This window comes from Leuresthes tenuis, unplaced genomic scaffold, assembly GCF_036924035.1.
Source record: "Leuresthes tenuis unplaced genomic scaffold, fLeuTen1.0.hap1 SCAF_11, whole genome shotgun sequence".
Lineage (NCBI taxonomy): Eukaryota > Metazoa > Chordata > Actinopteri > Atheriniformes > Atherinopsidae > Leuresthes > Leuresthes tenuis.
The window spans coordinates 21154956-21173763 of record NW_027325365.1 but is presented as its reverse complement, the minus strand read 5'-3'; the positions used below and the strand labels follow the sequence as shown (position 1 = coordinate 21173763).

The 18808-nt window shown below is 43.2% G+C and overlaps 4 protein-coding genes across 4 annotated transcripts; 3 read left to right on the top strand and 1 right to left on the bottom strand.

Annotated features, from left to right (window-relative positions):
* The first annotated feature begins 2545 nt into the window (after positions 1 to 2545).
* LOC140318569 (uncharacterized) lies at positions 2546 to 5522 on the top strand. The gene is made up of 10 exons (XM_072396387.1): positions 2546 to 2884; positions 3920 to 3982; positions 4075 to 4121; positions 4223 to 4285; positions 4357 to 4385; positions 4480 to 4520; positions 4709 to 4910; positions 4993 to 5067; positions 5169 to 5249; positions 5333 to 5522. Exons 1-10 carry the CDS (start codon positions 2807 to 2809, stop codon positions 5419 to 5421), a joined length of 768 nt encoding a protein of 255 aa, XP_072252488.1. The 5' UTR covers positions 2546 to 2806; the 3' UTR covers positions 5422 to 5522.
* Positions 5520 to 7157, top strand: LOC140318668 (lymphocyte cytosolic protein 2-like). The gene is made up of 5 exons (XM_072396474.1): positions 5520 to 5597; positions 5874 to 5948; positions 6086 to 6235; positions 6416 to 6564; positions 6817 to 7157. Exons 1-4 carry the CDS (start codon positions 5520 to 5522, stop codon positions 6539 to 6541), a joined length of 429 nt encoding a protein of 142 aa, XP_072252575.1. The 3' UTR covers positions 6542 to 6564; positions 6817 to 7157.
* A 1197-nt stretch (positions 7158 to 8354) lies between these two features.
* On the bottom strand, positions 8355 to 8882 carry syce3 (synaptonemal complex central element protein 3). The gene is made up of 2 exons (XM_072396473.1): positions 8690 to 8882; positions 8355 to 8568 (listed from the first exon to the last, which is right to left on the bottom strand). Exons 1-2 carry the CDS (start codon positions 8793 to 8795, stop codon positions 8390 to 8392), a joined length of 285 nt encoding a protein of 94 aa, XP_072252574.1. The 5' UTR covers positions 8796 to 8882; the 3' UTR covers positions 8355 to 8389.
* Positions 8883 to 10627: 1745 nt separating this feature from the next.
* Positions 10628 to 12610, top strand: foxi3b (forkhead box I3b). Its single transcript, XM_072396060.1, has 2 exons — positions 10628 to 11434; positions 11558 to 12610. Exons 1-2 carry the CDS (start codon positions 10834 to 10836, stop codon positions 12124 to 12126), a joined length of 1170 nt encoding a protein of 389 aa, XP_072252161.1. The 5' UTR covers positions 10628 to 10833; the 3' UTR covers positions 12127 to 12610.
* Positions 12611 to 18808: the final 6198 nt, after the last annotated feature.

Here is an 18808-nt window from a genome sequence, read left to right as displayed (position 1 = left end):
TGCTGTCCTGCTGTGTTTTAATGAAGGTTTCACTCCACCTTTATCTGCCCCTTATCTCAGCTGACTACATCACTGGTTCCACACTGGTCCCACACTGGTACAACACTGGTCCCACACTGGTCCCACACTGGTCCCACACTGGTTCCACACTGGTCCCACACTGGTCCCACACTGGTCCCACACTGGTCCCACACTGGTTCCACACTGGTCCCACACTGGTCCCACACCGGTACCACACTGGTACAACACTGGTCCCACACTGGTCCCACACTGGTTCCACACTGGTCCCACACTGGTCCCACACCGGTACCACACTGGTACAACACTGGTCCCACACTGGTCCCACACCGTTACCACACTGGTCCCACACTGGTACCACACTGGTCCCACACTGGTCCCACACCGGTCCCACACCGGTCCAACACTGGTCCCTCACTGGTTCAAGACTGGTCCCACACTGGTCCCACACTGGTACAACACTGGTCCCACACCGGTCCCACACCGGTCCAACACTGGTCCCTCACTGGTTCAAGACTGGTCCCACACTGGTCCCACACTGGTCCCACACTGGTCCCACACCGGTACCACACTGGTCCCACACTGGTACAACACTGGTCCCACACTGGTCCCACACCGGTACCACACCGGTCCCACACCGGTACCACACCGGTACCACACTGGTCCCACACTGGTCCCTCACTGGTTCAAGACTGGTCCCACACTGGTCCCACACTGGTACAACACTGGTCCCACACTGGTTCAAGACTGGTCCAACACTGGTCCCACACTGGTCCCACACCGGTCCCACACCGGTCCAACACTGGTCCCACACTGGTTCAAGACTGGTCCCACACTGGTACCACACTGGTCCCACACTGGTACAACACTGGTCCAACACTGGTCCCACACTGGTTCAAGACTGGTCCAACACTGGTCCCACACTGGTTCAAGACTGGTCCCACACTGGTCCAACACCGGTCCCACACTGGTTCAAGACTGGTCCCACATTGGTCCCACACCGGTCCCACACTGGTCCAACACTGGTCCCACACTGGTCCAACACTGGTCCCAGACTGGTCCCAGACTGGTCCCAGACTGGTCCCACACTGGTCCAACACTGGTCCAACACTGGTCCAACACTGGTCCCAGACTAGTCCCAGACTGGTCCCACACTGGTTCCACACTGGTACCACACTGGTCCAACACTGGTCCAACACTGGTCCCAGACTAGTCCCAGACTAGTCCCACACTGGTCCCAGACTGGTTCCACACTGGTACCACATTGGTACCACACTGGTCCCAGACTGGTCCCAGACTGGTCCCAGACTGGTCCCAGACTGGTTCCACACTGGTACCACATTGGTACCACACTGGTCCCACACTGGTCCAACACTGGTCCCAGACTAGTCCCAGACTGGTCCCACACTGGTTCCACACTGGTCCCACATTGGTACCACACTGGTAACACACTGGTCCCAGACTGGTCCCAGACTGGTCCCACATTGGTACCACACTGGTACCACACTGGTCCCACACTGGTCCCACACTGGTCCCACATTGGTACCACACTGGTTCCAGACTGGTCACACACTGGTTCCACACTGGTTCCAGACTGGTCCCAGACTGGTTCCACACTGGTTCCACACTGGTCCCAGACTGGTTCCAGACTGGTCCCACACTGGTCCCACACTGGTTCCAGACTGGTCCCACACTGGTTCCAGACTGGTCACACACTGGTTCCACACTGGTTCCAGACTGGTCACACACTGGTTCCAGACTGGTCCCAGACTGGTTCCACACTGGTTCCACACTGGTCCCATGTGAAGCTGCAGCCCAGACCCTGGATCTACTGACAGACCCAGCAAACTCAATTTTCATTCCAAAAACTTCTGCAGTTATAGCAACAGTTGTCAAAATTCGTATTTTATTTATTTATTCTTTTTTTTTTAACACCATCTCAAACAAAAGTGAAGCAGGCCGCTTTAAAAGTGAACTGCATTTCCTGCCTCCTCCACAGTGGCAGTGCTGTGTCTTTGTGGGAGGGGTATGTTTCCTAATCAGGACTAGAGGAGGAAAACAGAGTGGGGTAGGTGCGTGTGTGTGTGTGTGTGTGTGTGTGTGTGTGTGTGTGTGTGTGTGTGTTTGTGTGTGAGGGGGTCTTCCACAAGGACCCCCAGCGGGACTGATGTATTCACCCAGACAGGCCTGAGGGTCTGTGAGAATCTGAGTGTGATTGATCACCTCTTCTCCCTGCTGCCCTCCTCTGTCACCTGGGTGTGAGACTCCAGGAGGCCTGACCACAGGACAGGCTGCAGCTGGGATAAACAATATCCAGCACAAGCTACAATCTTTTACAAATTAGGACAGAAAGACGTTTGATGTCACAATGTGATTTAAAACCCACACCACCAAGAAGCAACAGATAGCCATTTCTGGTGCTATTTATGCCACCATTGTTCACACCTTGGGCACAAGCGAGCCCAGTTTGTTTCAAATTAGCCGGGTTTGAAAGCGTTTAAGCCTCATTACAATAACATTGCAGTCCACACTAGAACACACTCTGCACTACCAGCATACCTGCGATCGCCTACGCTGGAGTGTGAACGGAAATGAGCAAGCCTCTATGTTTAGAAACAGTCGCAGTCTACGATGAGTGCATGTTTCACTTATAACTCATTAAGACCACTGAAACCTTCTGTTTCTTTGACGCAAGAAATGTTCGAATGCAAAGTGCTCATTCTCATTGTCAGTTCAGAAGGCAGGCCGAGTGCGAAGCGCACATCCCTTCATTTTAAAGAAAACAATCATGAGTCTGACCAATGTTCCCTCTGCAGAGGAGGCCATGGGATGGAATCCACAAAGTCTAGCCGACTACATGAGAAGGGTGAGTCGTGTTCTGTTGTTGCCATCTTCGAACAGACAGCGTGTTAAAAAAAAGTGTCTTAAGAGAGTCATACAAGGTGTATGGAAACATAGTGTAATGACCTTCTAGTCATTTCCAGTTCTACAGCATATAACCTTGTTTATTAGATCCGTAGTTAGCCTTCTATTCAAGTTGTTAAAGAAAGTTAAGTGGCTTTATTAACTCGGGTGGTGTGGGCATAAAAACAGATTAAACACATTTTGAGTGGCTGAACTTTACAGATGTGGCCATCGGACGATCAAATTTATTAGTCACAAGAATTACAAAGTGTATGAAGGTTAAAAGCTACCGCCACCTGAACGGGAAGTGCTCAGAGAGACGACCGAGCTCAGGCCTTTTGTCTCATCTTTTAAAAGGTGTTATTGATAGAATGAGCTGGTTGGAGCGTTTTTGGATTTAAGCAAAAGAAGAAACATCTTTTCAAGTGGTTGTACAAAATGAAGTGTGGCGCGCTAAATAAGGTCAGAACCTTTACGCAGCGCAATGCTCCAAATACCCCCCCCCAATAATGACCCAGGCCCCGAATAGTGACCCATCGTCTGACCCAAAATCCTTCTGACAACTCGTAAGCCTTTTCTCAAACGTGAGATTCACAATGAAGGGAAGGCAAGAAACCGGTTTCCACAGCTTCTGGGAGGCTGTGGTTGCTGCTTCAGCACAGCTGGAATGAAAAAAAAATACATAAATCAAGGAACTGAGAGAAGACTCGAGGCAGTTACTGAAAAGGAAGAGTTTTTTTTAACATATAAAAGTCCAAATAGGTTGTCCAGTCACTTTGTTGCTCTTGTTACTTTGTTGCCACATATTTCTGCAGCCTTGTAACTACACCAGCTGGCACTCCAGTAGAAAACATGGTTTTGTTGTGCGAAGCATCAAGTGTTGAGGCTAATCAACATTGTATAGATCAGCTCTGATGAATTCATTTCACCTCATAACTGTCTACACACACTGAAGTATTTAGAGTGTTTCTTCTTCTTCTTCTTTCAACCCTCTCAGCTTAAGTTATCCAGCTGTGACAGAGTCGTTTTAAACTGCAATATATCTGGAGCAAAGTTCATGGTACGTAACTTTTAACCCTCTTCGAGTTTCTGTCATTCTTTAACGCTCTCTGCAACAGGTTTTCTGATTTGTACCACATTTCCATCTTCCAGCATATGAAGCAGCGTGAGCTTGAGGTGTTCCCTCGCCATTGTGTCCCGTGAGTCTGAAGTGAAACCAGCCAAGAGCGGTACAGGAACCCCGTGTGGGTTATGAACTTTTTCTTTTTGTTACTGACTGTCTGCCTCTGCATCCTTGTAGAATACTTGCAAATATTCAAAGGGAAATGAACAAGGGAGCGCAGAGGACGACTTTTGATGTAAAGTAAGTCAACGGTTTATTTTTATATCCCAGAGCTGAATGTGTAACCAACCACAACCTTACTCTCTGTGCAGATCTATGACAGAGGTGCATCCTGTGCAAGGTAACGACACTTCAGCTGAACTAAGCCTCTTAAGTCAAGCACAAATGCTTCCTAAGGCCCAGTATTGAACTTTTCACCATTTATTTCCCTTAAGTCTTTTCACAGAATGAAGAAGTTTGGGAGTCTGATGAGTTTGTGAGTGAAATGCTACCTTTTTTTTTTTCTTCTTACAAATACATTTGGACTCTCCAAAGTAGTCCAATATTTGCATTTCAGTTAAGATACTTTAAGTGACTCAATATGTAGTACATAACAGGAATAGTACTGCCTCTGTGATCGTTGTTGTTGTTATTATTTGTGTCACTTATCTACGCTGTGCTCAGGACAGTGAGAGTGATATCTGTGAGGGGACTGACTATAAGGAGGATGGGGAGGACTACATCTGTGCCCTCACTGAGGAACAAATAGCTGAGAACAAACACAGTGGACAGGCCCGTGAGGGCAGCTGCGTGCCGCAGGCCTTCGCACACACAATGAAGCCGCCGAAACCGCACAAAGCGCCGAAACCTCAGGACAGTTGCAGAGGTAACAGAAAGAAGCCATGACAGCAGGCCCGCTGTGCACGCAGAATTACAGTACAGGTGCTCTTTGTTTCTGTACCCTGCAGAAAGGAGCGCGAATCCTCCACAACCTCCCTCAAAGAGAACCGACCATATTTCTCCAAGACCGTTCAAAGCGCCCAGTGGGTGCACACCTCTTGTTTCCAGTAGAATCGGATTCATTGATGCAACACTGATTTTTTTTTGTTTGATGAAGATCTGAACCGTGTTTTCCTCATTCCAGCTCATTATTCAGACTTAAAAAGAAACAGGATGAAGTTGCCTCAACTACCCGACTCATTTCAGAGGCCCGGTCCAAAATTAGGTAGGTGCAGCTTTACATGTTATGTTTAACTGCTGTGAGAATGTTGTACATTTCTGTGTCCAATCATCATTAATGTCCACAAGAGGGTGGTGTTGCCATGGCTCCTGGCTCATCTTCCATCAGGCTCCCTCCACCACGAGCCCATCAGCCCACAGATGCGTTCAACAGGTAGCACAGCCTCAAAAATGTTCAGTTTGCTCTACTCTGGTTATTGTAATCAGCCCTCCTTTCTCAGTTGCGTTTTGGGTGTTTTATTTCTCCTTTCCCAGGATGAGTAAAGTCACTCCAGCACCTCCGGTGCCAACACAACCTGCTCAGGAGAATAAATCAGTACTGGGGTGGAAACAGGTCCGTTCCTGCTCTTTAAAAGAAGACACAAGAGTGGAGTTATGGTTATAAGCCTGTTAGTTACAAACTGTGGGCACTTTCAGAGGCAAAACAGCAGATGGCGGTATTGTTAAACACATGAGAACTGCCATGAGTGCAAAGAAAAAAATTCTGATTACCCTAACTGGAATTAGATGTGTTACATCTTTCAGATATTCTCATTTAAGAAAGACATTTTCTGCTGAAACAGAATAGGCAGAAATTCTCCCTTCCTCTCTTCTGTCATGATGAATCCAGGATCTGGACCCCAGCTGGTACGGAGGACAAGTCAGCCGACACCAAGCCGAAGCCACTCTCAGAGAGATGAACAAGGTATAGCGCTGCATCCCTCTTTCAAAAGATTAAGTGCACAGACATACAGAAAAGTGCACGTGAACAAGCTGCTGTTATGTTGGACGGGATAAATGAGTGGTGTGAAGGCTTTGTGTGCGTGGTTTTGTATCCTGAAGGACGGAGCATTTGTGGTGAGGGACAGCATAAAGGGCTCAACGGAGCACCCCTACACCCTGATGCTTCTGACTCAAGGCAAGGTTTACAACATTAGGATCCGTAAGCAAGGCCACTTCTACCTGCTGGGCAACGGCCTCTGGAACACCAAGGTAAACTAAAAAAGGATAACACTGTCGTTCTAATGAAAAGAGAAATGTTCTGCGCGCTCATTCAGATTAAAGTGAAAACGTCACATCTTGTAGCGTGCCTCAGGGCGTGTTTGATGCTGACTTGTGCTGCGCTGCGTCATTAGGTCCCTGTCATCTTCAGTGTGTGTTGCTATGCTTTAGAGTTTCCCCGGGGTGAAGGAGATGATTAACCATCACACACACACCCCGCTGCTGCTCATTGATGCCACAGAGCAGCGCTCCTCAGAGCAGGCCCAGTGTTGCCTGCTGCACCCTGCGGAACTCTGACCAGCACCAACACCAGGCGTGACGTGGGTGTTTCGCATCTGTCTGTGCTCCTACATGCCAATTAGCTTAGTCAAAGTCTTTTTTTTAGTGTTTTAATGTCACAGTTTTCACCATTTCAATGGTCATTGTTATGCAATCACTCTTTTCGCTACCTTTACTATGCTTAGTGAACAGAATAAGAGAACAAGAAGGACTTTCACATGGCTGAATGCTTGTGTATTTTCCTAAACTATGCACTGCAGACACACAGCATTACATCTGTTCCTCGGTTTCAGGTCCGGGTGGGGGCTGCCGCCTCAATACTTCTGGGATCTTCTTGAGAAACACCAGCTTGTCAGGGTGGCCAACACAAACGATCAGATCGCATTGCCTCAGATGGGTTTGCACTGTCAGTCGAAAGAAAATATCTTGTGTAAGAGCTGCCTCAGATCTAAACCAACTGTTAATTCACCTAAGACCAAATGGCCTGAGAGAAAAAGAAATGTAACAGTATATATATATGATGCCTCTCTCTCTATTTTCTCCTGTTATTTCAAACAGCACCAGTGTTTAATGTCAGTCAGTCAGTAATGTCAGGTATGTTTCTGTATTCAAATTGTGCAATACAACTGACAAATAAAGATACCAGTGTGTGTATAATATCCAGTTCATTAAAAATGAGAGTAAATAGTTCCAAAAGGCACTGGAAAACAAGCTAAAACAGAATGTGTTTAAACAAGAAAACGAGATTTAAGCTTACATTCCAGATTGGAGTTAATATCAAGTTATCACAAACTTTTGGGATTTATTCTCAATATAAAGTGGTGCAGATTGTGAGAATATCTATATATATATATATATATATATATCTCAGAATCAGGAGGGGACAAAAGCTCAAGTGTATCCAGTTATGTACATCAAATCTTAATTGTTTGTTTCCAGGCTTTGAGCCGTTCAACTGAGCAGTTATAACCAAGACAGCTGTCCCCTGTGGCAGAAAAAAAGCTGCAACATAATGCCTCATATCAGATGGACCGATAGACAACTGTGTGTGTGTGTGTGTGTGTGTCTGTGTGTGTGTGTGTGTGTGTGTGAGAGAGAGAGAGAGAGAAATTCTTCAGTTGCTCCTATCTAGCCATCAGCAAAGCAAAATCTGACAAACCTCATGTAGGTCTGGATCATACTTATACCTACAAGCAAGAGTATCCACTAATCCAGTTTAAGCTATCACATTCCAAATTGATGGCAGCGGTTTCATTGTACGCTTTGCATATCTGAAAACAGACGCCATTCGACATCTTGGGCTGTAAAGTGAATGAGATTTACACTCATACTTACATGCTAGTTGATCCATGCTGTCAGACAAGGAGTCCAGTCCTCTCAGGATGTTTTCCAGCTCAACGCAGATGGCTCGTTCTGCTTCCCTTTCTGTGTTTTCCATCTAAAATAATGATTAGAAACCAACGTTAAACTGTACCCAAACCCGACAGAAGTGACATTAATTTCACCTGTTGTACTCCCAACAAAGTGCAAATAATTTAATCATATCAGGACAAGGGAATGGTTTTAGTGTAAATCTACAAAAAGAGACAACATTTTCATTTGTTTAAATTTAAATGTCTTTATTCAACCAAGCAGCCAACACAGATCAGAAAACATTAAACCTTGGGAAAAAAATATATAAAAAAACACAGGAAGGCAATGCAAACACCAAGTGTTCAATATCAGTAATAAATAAAACGTCTTATGTCAGTACAGGTGTTCAACAAAGACACAGAGTCATGCAACGTGAACAGAACAATCACAGTTAAACTGCTTCGTCTCTGTGCAGAGCTCTTGAGTTGAAAACTGCTACAACACAAATCGCATTTAAGCATGCGTTTTGGCCTCAGTCTCAGGACAAGTGTCCATGTCTGGCTCCTGGTTTGGGTCTCCACGCACAGCGGCTCTGCATCTGTGGAAGGCTTCCTCCAGCTCCCGCATTGAGGCTCCCAGCTCGGGACTGGTTCGCAGAGCCACCATATCATACGCCATCCAGGCCAGCTGCACTAAAAGAGGCCAAACAAGAAACTTTTACACAGTGACCACACCTCCACGACACTGTAAAGTAAAGGCAGCAATTTTACTAGAACACAATGTGCAGCTTAACTCTGTTTCACAGTTAAGTACCTGAAATGTTCTCAACGTCTTCAATCATTCTTTCCAAATCCTTGTTCAGTTCCAACATATCGTTGCCGGTTCGCGAAAGCTCGGGGAAAGAAGATGATTCGGCCATCTATATCATAGACAGGTATATGGCTGTCATGAACTGTTAGGAAAATCTCATGAAGACTTCTCCACAAAACAAATGTTGGGTAATTAATAGCATCCAGCCGTTTACGCGTCACGGCCGCAGAGCGTACGTTTAAACCGTGACGTTGGTGTTAGCAAAAATCATCTTCTGAAAAGTTAGCATGGAGGCGTCATGTCAAACGACTGTATCTCCAAAGCTTTATGTCAGGCTGTAACAGAGCACAATTTCCGCTTAGTTAAAATGCATTATCTAAGTTTAGGAATGTTTAAAACTTACCACAACTTACAGCTGACATGCAGACAGTCGGTTGCGGTGCTAGCGATGAAAGTTAATGTAGACTAAAACCGAGCACGCGCCTTTAATGGTAAACCCATATAAAACGTTCATCTGTGTCTTTCAGTACAAATGGTTACACGCACACAAACTTCAACCTATGCTTTTATTGAAGAAGTATTGATTACAGAATGCCTGCATTAAAAAATACCATTCAAGTTAAGACTAAATATATGTCTATATTTTTTATTTTCTATGTATATACACGCCACGCCGTGTTGTATGCTGGGACGTGAGCGCCAGCTTGTGAGACATTTGCCCCATTGGTTATGTTGAGGACCAACGTCTTCTGGTTACTAGATCAGCTTGGATTAAACCGTCAAATCTGGTGTAGAAGAGAAGAGGTAGAGAGAGAGAAAAGGACAAAGAAGATTAACCTTCATGCAGTTCTTGAACTGCGCCACAGAGTGCAGACTCTGCTAATTACCAAACAGAAGTGTGCCTAAATCTGATTCCTGCAAAATCGCCCCCGTGTTTATCACATTTCTAAATAGATTCAGCGATATGTTTGTTGTATGAGGTCATGTGTAGTTAATTTTATTGTTTGCTGTATTGATACTGATACTTGCAGCAGCAGACAGATGTGATCAACATTTGGTGATAAAGATTAGATATGGACTGATATCATTTTAGATCCTAGATCCTACAGTTTGAACACAGATGCTATCCTGAAGTTAGAATTCGGGGTATGTGCATGAAGAATATATGAATATGCTTTTTGACTGTTTCCAGTGAAATAGCATGCAGGAACCTCAAAAGTTAGCTGAAATGCTTGAGTGAATGTACTATATTCTGTGTGGGCAAGATGGAAGACTCTCGAAGAGGATTTTGTCAGACCAGATCGACCTGAATAGATCTGAAAACGATGATTAAAGGCTTTTTTTTTAGGCTATTGTCTCAGAAATGCTGTATTCCCATGTATTTGTTTTTATGGATGAGGACAAATTGTAAATGCCAGAAATGACCAGTATGTTTTACTAAATGTTTGATAAGGAAACAGTAGATAGCCAAGGAAACAATAATCAAGATATTTGCAAAATGATCTGTCTTGTGTGCCTGTAAACAATAGTGTTCATGATAACATGTCCATAAGAAGAGTAGCATACAGATGGGAAAATGCATTGATTCCTTAATAAAAAATCTCTCTCTCTCTCTCTCTCTCTCTCTCTCTCTATATATATATATATATATATATATATATATATATATATATATATATATATATATATACACAGAGTGTAACCCCCCTCCAGAAAAATCACAATCAATGAATTCGGTTTTTGACTAACAGCGTGAGTGGAAAATTGTTTTTAGTGACAGTGAACAAATCCCCTGGGGGGACAGAATGAGCTGACAACAGGAAAAAAACAGTAGAGAGAAACAGATAAACTTCTCACCTGAAAAGACAACCAATCAAAATCTGCAAGGGGCGTTGCCAAGGAAAAAGATAAAGCAGGTGTGAGAGGTGACATCAAGGGCAAACAGAGTGTAGAAAGGAGTGTAGAAGAGGAGCCCATGACTTTGAAGTGCAGAGAAAATCATTTTCAATGAGCTCACATTGAAACACCTCCAAAGGACAGAAGAAGAAAAAGAGTTTTGGAAAAACCTTCAAGAGTTTAGCATAGAGAGGAAGGACAACTGCAGGTGAAGAGTTAAGAAGAGGGTGAGAGGAGAGAAGAGCTTTACAATGTCTTCCTTTGAGACCCAGAACCAGTCTCCTCCTCGATGTGGCCCACAGTTCCCAAACCTGGGCCAGGAGCCCCCTGAACTCAGCATGTACGGTGACTGTTACTACCCTCCTCCCTCACTGCCGAGTCCTCAGCGCACCACTCCAACCTCCTATGACTTGAGCGACTACGCCACCTCATCCCCGAACCCTTACCTTTGGTTCAACAGCTCCGGGATCAGCACACCATCGTACCTGTCTACTACCGTCCCACCTGGTAATCCTGGGCCTCCCTTTGTCCCTCAGCACTATGGCATGCAGAGACCTTACCTGGGTCCACCTGGACCAGGGGGACCAGGAGGGGAACTAAGCTGGTTTTCTCTCCCCTCACAAGAAGATTTGATGAAGTTGGTCAGGCCCCCGTACTCCTACTCAGCTCTCATCGCCATGGCTATCCACGGAGCACCAGACAAGAGACTGACACTGAGTCAGATTTACCAATATGTGGCTGATAACTTCCCTTTCTACAACAAGAGTAAAGCAGGCTGGCAGAATTCCATCAGACACAACCTCTCCCTCAACGACTGCTTCAAAAAAGTACCAAGAGATGAGGATGATCCAGGTAATAATTTTTAGTTCTTTTACTGTTTATTGTTGTGCTTTGAATGCTTCTCTCCTGTAAGCAAGCGCTTATATAAGCATTTTATTTCCACGATTCAAATCAAAACTGAATATCATCCTATAGGTAAAGGCAACTACTGGACACTTGACCCAAATTGTGAGAAGATGTTTGACAACGGGAACTTCCGCCGCAAAAGGAAGAGAAAGTCTGATTCCCTCTCCGGTGGTGACGGCAGTTCAGGGGCTCCAGAGTCAGGTGACAGTGAGAGAGGCAGCCCCAAACACCCTGCCCTCAACATGTCCCCAGCACCAGACAGGGTCCCCTCCCCTTCCCTCACAGGTCCCACACCGTGTCTCAACAGCTTCTTCGCTGAGATGTCGACAGTTTCTACGGGAGGAACAAATGAGGTGGGGGTTGATGGGTTGAGCAGGCCGCCGCAGATTAACCTTCCCATAGATGGGCATCATAGACCCACACAGCCAGGAAGCTTTAGCAACTACTCCCCTAACTCAGGTGGCCCAGAGTGGGTCACACAAGTGCCAGCTCCCTCTGTGCACACCTCCTCACCCACCCACTCTTCTCTAGGTTACTCAAACCCCATCCTGAGCCAGTACAGTGGGTCCAGTGGGCATTTCTATCCCTCACTAAGCTCCACAGGAATCATCTATCATCGCGAGGGCACAGAGGTTTGAGAAGACTTCACAGGGGTGGGGGTTGTGTTTGATGTTTCACTGTTGAAGGAACATTTCACCTGTCTGATCTTAGGTTTGTTTAAGAGATGTTCTGCTGTGAAAAAACAATACGGACAGAAAAAAACTGTATGTTTGCGCTGACAGAGACAGTTGAGATCACTATAGCGTGTGACTGCAGAGTATGGCTTTGATTCCCACAGGAACAGCTGAGTCAGCTGCACTATAGCTTCTGATTGTCACTCCCTGAAACCACACTTAGCCTCCCTATCAGATCCTCTGTCAGCTTTTATTCTAACTAAAGCTAGTCTCTATCAGATCTGACTCATTACTAACAGATCATAGAACCAAAATGCTGACACCAGGTGGTTCCACACTGCTATCTGTGATTCTTTGATGGTATCAGCCTTACAACGCACAACCAGCACATTTAGAAGAGTAGTTAAATTACACCGTCATCATCGCTGCCTGTTACAATGTGATAAAAGCATAAATAAGCATGCTCAATTGCAATACGTGTGCCTTAATGCGTTCGGCAGAGGCACCCATAATAAGTAATAGGTAGATTTTCCATGAGGGTCTTGTACTGAAATCAAACAATCTTTTTTTTAACTTACAGACTGTGTATATAGCGTGTGATATACGGTGGAATGTTGTACATGATTGTTGGTTTCTAGTTACAACTTTTAGTATAAAAAATGAATTTGTAATGTATGCCCCTGCATTAGCTTATGTGATATGGAATGTTATACATGATTGCTGGTTTCTAGACACAACTTTTATTCTGTCATGCTAAATGGATTTGTAATGTATGCTACTTGCTGTATGTTGTGTTTTTATTTGTATTTCTTGTTTTTTTTTTGTATATGAATAAAAAGGTTTTAGAGGTACAGTTTCATTCTCATATTTTTATGAAGATTAATGTGTGATGGTTCCTCAGACCACCCAACACCCTCGCACACAAACAATGAGAAAAACGGGAGAAAGAGAAAGTGAGGCAATAAACACTCACTGACAGAAAACAGACCTGTCAGGATGAAGCGATGACCAGTAGTGTGGAACCAGCATGTCAGTGTAATCCGATCTGTGTGTGATGGATAGTTAACTGATTCTCCTAAACGGTGAAATTCCCATGCTGTCCTCCTTTCCACCACTACACACTAAAATCAAACAGATACTGCAGACTGGATGCAAGGGGACCAACTGTAAAAAAGCAATAAAAGGGGTGCTGCGTGAACAACCAAATGAATCCCAATAAGTACCTTCTGCGGCTGTTAATTCACAATTCCACCACGACTTTCAACGCTATGAAGTTGCGCCGATTGAAAATGATGTAATAAAATAGGAAAATGTATAAACGAGACGTAATTACATGAGATGAAAGAAAGAAATTCATTGTTAGCTTCCCTCTGTGACTGCTGTCCAATGCAAAAGTGCTTCAAAGGAGATGGGGTTTATTTTCACTAGTAAGTGTGAGTGTAAAATAGTTTAACACTGCTATAAGATTCAGTGTGCAACTGATATCCTTTGGGAAAATTTTTAAATCAGGTGTATCTGAAACATTTGGTCAGATTAAAAGGTTTGTTATATTTCTTTATGTAGCAAATGTAAGCCATGCAGCAATGAAGACATCCAGCATGACATTTTGTTGTTGAAAGCAGTACTTTATAAACTAGGTTTGCCTTGTATAATTACACAGCCACATTCATTCTTTTCATTATCAACAATCTAATCAATGTGTTGGTGACTGGTTAAACTAAAGAAATAGGCTGACAATGATGAAAAGAAATTCTTCTGTAAAAGGGTGACATCAGTAAAACCTATTTTACTGATGTCACCCTAAGGCCTTTATTTACCCTGAAACATAGGCAGCATGACAGACATTTACACTAAACACAAAAAAACAAAGAGAGAGAAAAAAATGAAGAGAAGACGAGAAAGTGGATAAAGTGGAATTTAACATCTTGGCACTAATAACAAAGTGTCTTAGAGGTAGGAGGTCAACCTGTTAAAATTTGCATAACTGATTTCAAGGGACGAGGCTTAGTTTGGATGGATCATAAAGTCCTGCTTTATTAGTCAGAAATGCTGGCAGTTTTACAGTAAAACTAAATCAACTGTGAAAGCAATATTAAAAAACCCTACTAAATAAGAATAATTGCAACATCCAACTATTTCAAAGACATTTTTACTCCATTTTCAAATGAAAAAGTACGGCATTCCTTTGGGGCAACTGGTCAGGGGAGTTGATTGAGAATGGTGACAAGCCACTGAGATTCTAAGGCGATAAGGAGGATCTTGGCCTGAGTTCAGAAGCGTACAGGGAGTCTGTGTAAGAGAGCTAGGATAGAAGTTATATTATCTCTTTATTAAGTGTCAATTAAAAAGAAAGTGTTCGGAAGGAAGGGAAAAAAGGGAACAAAAACTGAAATATATGTCACACCCCCATCTGCACTTTTCAAAAAGCTGGTGCGGCCAATTATCTATTTCTCCCCCTAGTGTGTTCAGACTTGGTGCTGACAGGTAAAAGATGGTGCTTGAAGATCAGGAGAGGTCTTCCACCAAGTCGATGAAGCACAAGCTGTATCTCTGCCAACAGAAACATTTCAGTGCTTTAGTCTCAGAGACTTTATTAACAGCAGACATCATCTTATGCTGACATATTCAGGCAGTTTCACAATGATGCAAATTTGTAACAGTTAATCACACCTTGGATGGGGATGAAAAGTTTAGTGGGAGACTTTGTAGTTTCAGATGGAGGTTTGCAGATTAAAAAAAAAGAAAAAAAAAAGAAAAAAAAACAGGATTTACTTCCTGAAGCCAAAGTTAATTTTTTTTTTATTAAAACAGGAAATCTGTCAGTATCTTGGAACTTCCCCAGTTGCTCTGTCTGGTTTGTTTGTTTGTTTTTTTTCTGCACTGAATATTTTGTTTTTGTGGACAAGTAAAATCATGTACAGGTTGTCCAACATAATATAAGATGCAGATGTTTTTCTCCTTCCGGTATTTCTCTTTAACAGCCTTTCATCCAGTGCAAAACTGAACTCTCACTTGTTTAAAACTGTTACCAGCTGTTGACATGTTCTATCATTTGCTTTATTGAGCAGAAAATTGCAGCGCTTATAATGCAAATCTCAAGATGTCAGGCAGTTGCAGCGCAAGGTAATCCATATGTGTTGCTGGGCAAGTTAGCTCCTCTGCTAAACTGAAGATGTCAGACAAGGTAATCCATATGTGTTGATGGGAACGCTTGCCCCTCTGTATGACTGAGGGATCTCCAGCACATCATTCATCAATCATGTGTTACTTTAGCTGGACGCTCTTTGCCTTGGGCAGTAGAATTATTTCTCAACAGAGTGACATGATTAAAATCTATAAATCCCCATCTCCACCTGCTGCCTGGCTCGTGGCAGTCTTCCACACACCTGTCGAACTAACCGAACACACCCGCAAACACACAACTATGAGTGTGTCTGTGAGCAGTGTTTATAATGTTTATAATATAAACTCAGAGGGCGATTATTCTAGAGCTGTTGTGCATGAGAGATTTGTGTGTATAAGAACTGTGCAGATTATAGATAAGTAAAATAATTAAAATCACACCTTAGTGTGTGTCAGATTATGTTCGGCAGATAGAATGTTCCAGTTTACGTCCTCAAGAGTGCCTTGGAGCCATCATGTCACTGGGGGTAACTTCTATCTTGACAGAAAGCAAACTTTCCTGGTACCAATTCGACCCAAAACACACTCAAGGACACACACTCACACACCATCCTCTGTATTTACTAAAACAGTGGTGTCCTATCTGGGCTGTTTAGTAAACGGTAGCAAAGAACGTCAAGCCTGGAGACGAGTCGTCATGCCCACTGCCATAGCAATGGATCACCAGCTTGCTGTTATCTGTAAACATCCACACACACTTCAGACACACGAACACAGGTGATGAAAAGAACGAAATAGGTTTCCAGCGGTCTGCAAGTCATTCGACAACCTTTCTGTTTTCTTGGCTCTTTAGAGGTCAACGGAAAATGCCACAGTCTCCAATCTCTTCAGTATTAGGACTGAAGTTCTTTGCAGAGGTTCACCATCCACGGTACGCTCTTACTTTCCCTCTTTGGAAAAATGTTTCACAATTAAACACTTAAATAAGATTACAAGTAAAAGAATTGTATAGTGTATCACGATGCCTAAATAGTTACACACTCAGCAGGTTGCCATCACTGGCATCCGACAGCCTTAGACCCCCGAAAATGTGCCACTTTGTTAAAAGTCCATAAGTTTTCCATGAAGAAGTTGAAAAGCGCAGTATCTCCTTGGCTGTAGATATAATAATGCATCCCAGTGTGTCAGAGTCTTGAGAATAAGGCAGTGTGTGATCTCCTCTTCCTAAACATGGTTTATATACACGATTTTTGGGGAAAACTGAAGTTTGAAGACAAACACAGAAGGCAGTGAGACCGTGTGTATATATGAATCATTGCTATTTTACCCTAAAATATTTCCATGTCAACATGCAGTAAACATGGCGATATGAACAGGGCTTTTCAGTGAGGCAAGGAGAGGAAGGAAGAAGGGTTGAGGGATGAGTGTATTCATATATATTTATATCTATATCTATATAGATATAAATATATATACATCATTTTCCCTTTTTTTAAAACTAGTAGCAAAACTTGGCATGATTCACTTTATAAAATGGAGTCTTGGCAGACATAAGAGTCAAACCTGGTGGAAGGTGTTATCTATTCTCAATGAAAATAGGAAACAAGTCAAACTAAGAATGAAGCCCAAACATATAGTCTTTTCTGTTGGTTTTAGTCAGGGTTAGCCAAACTGATTTATCTGAACAACTAGGGAAAGCATCTCCATTACAGGGAATTTTTTTATGTATTTTTTCAAGTGGGGTCATTTGAAGTTCTTATGAATAGTCAGTGTTGTTCCTGCAAAAGACCTTGTCAAGACCATGAGAACAATGTATTATTTGGCATCTAAAACAATCCAATGAAAAGAAAAAAAAAGGAAAAAATGTCATTGCTGTTATGAGTAAATGTTACAGTGTGGATCATTACATCATGTCACATCTACGTCAAACAGTTACACTAACTTGGTTTTGCCAAGTTTTTGTTTTTGCAACCTGGACCGTGTTGGAACACGCCGTGGACCGCGTTGCTACACGGACGTTCTTCTGCATTTGAAATAATGTATTAACAAAATAAATAACTGCGTTATGCAGAAGTGACATAAATATCATACTGTTTGTATCATCTGTCAGGACTTTGCTCTTTGTTTAAGGGATTTTTGAGACATTTAACTTAGTCAACTTAGTCTTTTATTTTGAAAGTAGTTTTCCTTGTGCACTTTAGATCCTTGTCTTTTTTCGTTTTTTTTTTTTTTATCTTCCTGGCTGGACCCAGAGACACAGGAATCAGCAAAGCCGAAGCCCACAGTGTGCCTGTCATAGTTTGCAGCGCCATTGTTTGTTTTTTTAAAGGAGAGATTATAGAAAGAGAGGGAGTGAGTGAAAGGAGAGCTTGAAAAGATAGACACCTATAGCCAAAAACCGGGTAACAAACTGTTGCATCTGTGGAGAGGAAAGACTGTGGCCATACACTGGATCGTCAGGAGAACCTGCAGAAACATAAATGGGAAGAAACACACAACAAACAAACAGCAACAACATCACCAGCAGCACGTAAATGAGATGGAAAATTTCTGTACATTATCACTAAAGCCAAAAGTCACATTATAATCTTGGGGTGAGCATGTGAATGAATGAATGCTTGCATATCTGTGTGTGTCAATTATATGCTAAAGGCTCCACTTGAATTGTGTATAGTGATGGGGGAAGGGGGCACAACCACACCCACTCCATAGATCAGAAGCAGACAGGCAACCAGTAACCCCCATGAGGTAAGGAAGAGAGAAACCAGGCAGCCCATCACAAGAAAGCTATGCTCCAGCCCAGCGGACAGCAGAGGAAGGCCCCAGGTAGAGCCCGCATACCCATGGAGCGAAGGAGCCAGGGAACCAGGGCCCCACGTGCCGCCCCCCCTCCTGCAAACCTGTCAAATATAGGTTTTCAGATTGCCACATCTGTGTCATGTTAGTCATTACTCTCATCAATACATATACTGCATAGTATTATTTCTTCTGTTGCCTTGATTTTTTCTTTTATTAAAGAAAAAAGTTAATTGTTGTCTATCTGCCTACCTCTGTCTTTGAGTCATTTAGCATTTGGGTCCACCTCTTACTGAAATCCTTGTCAGTTTGTGTACCTCAATTATCATCTATAGTGTGGCTACCCAGCATTACCAGGCGACCCTGATAAGGCAAAGAGGAACTACAATCATTCAAGTGCCGTTTTTGTTGTTCTCAAAGAATTTCAGCTAATATTATTCCATCTGAAGTTATACATGAAATCCCCTTTTCAGAAAAAGCCCTAACTAATTATATGCAAGACTTCAAGATACCTACTGAATGAAAAAAATCAAGGAGGTTATAATTTAGGATACAGGATATGTATTGCAGCTATTTGGTAGGCATTGCACATTCCCCAAGGTCAAAAAAGACATTTATTACAGGCAGCATGAGGAGAATCCAAACTGTGTCCATTTACCTGATGTATTGCTGAAAATATCTCCAAACTAAAAGATTCTTAAAATAAAACAGACACAAATGATTCAGC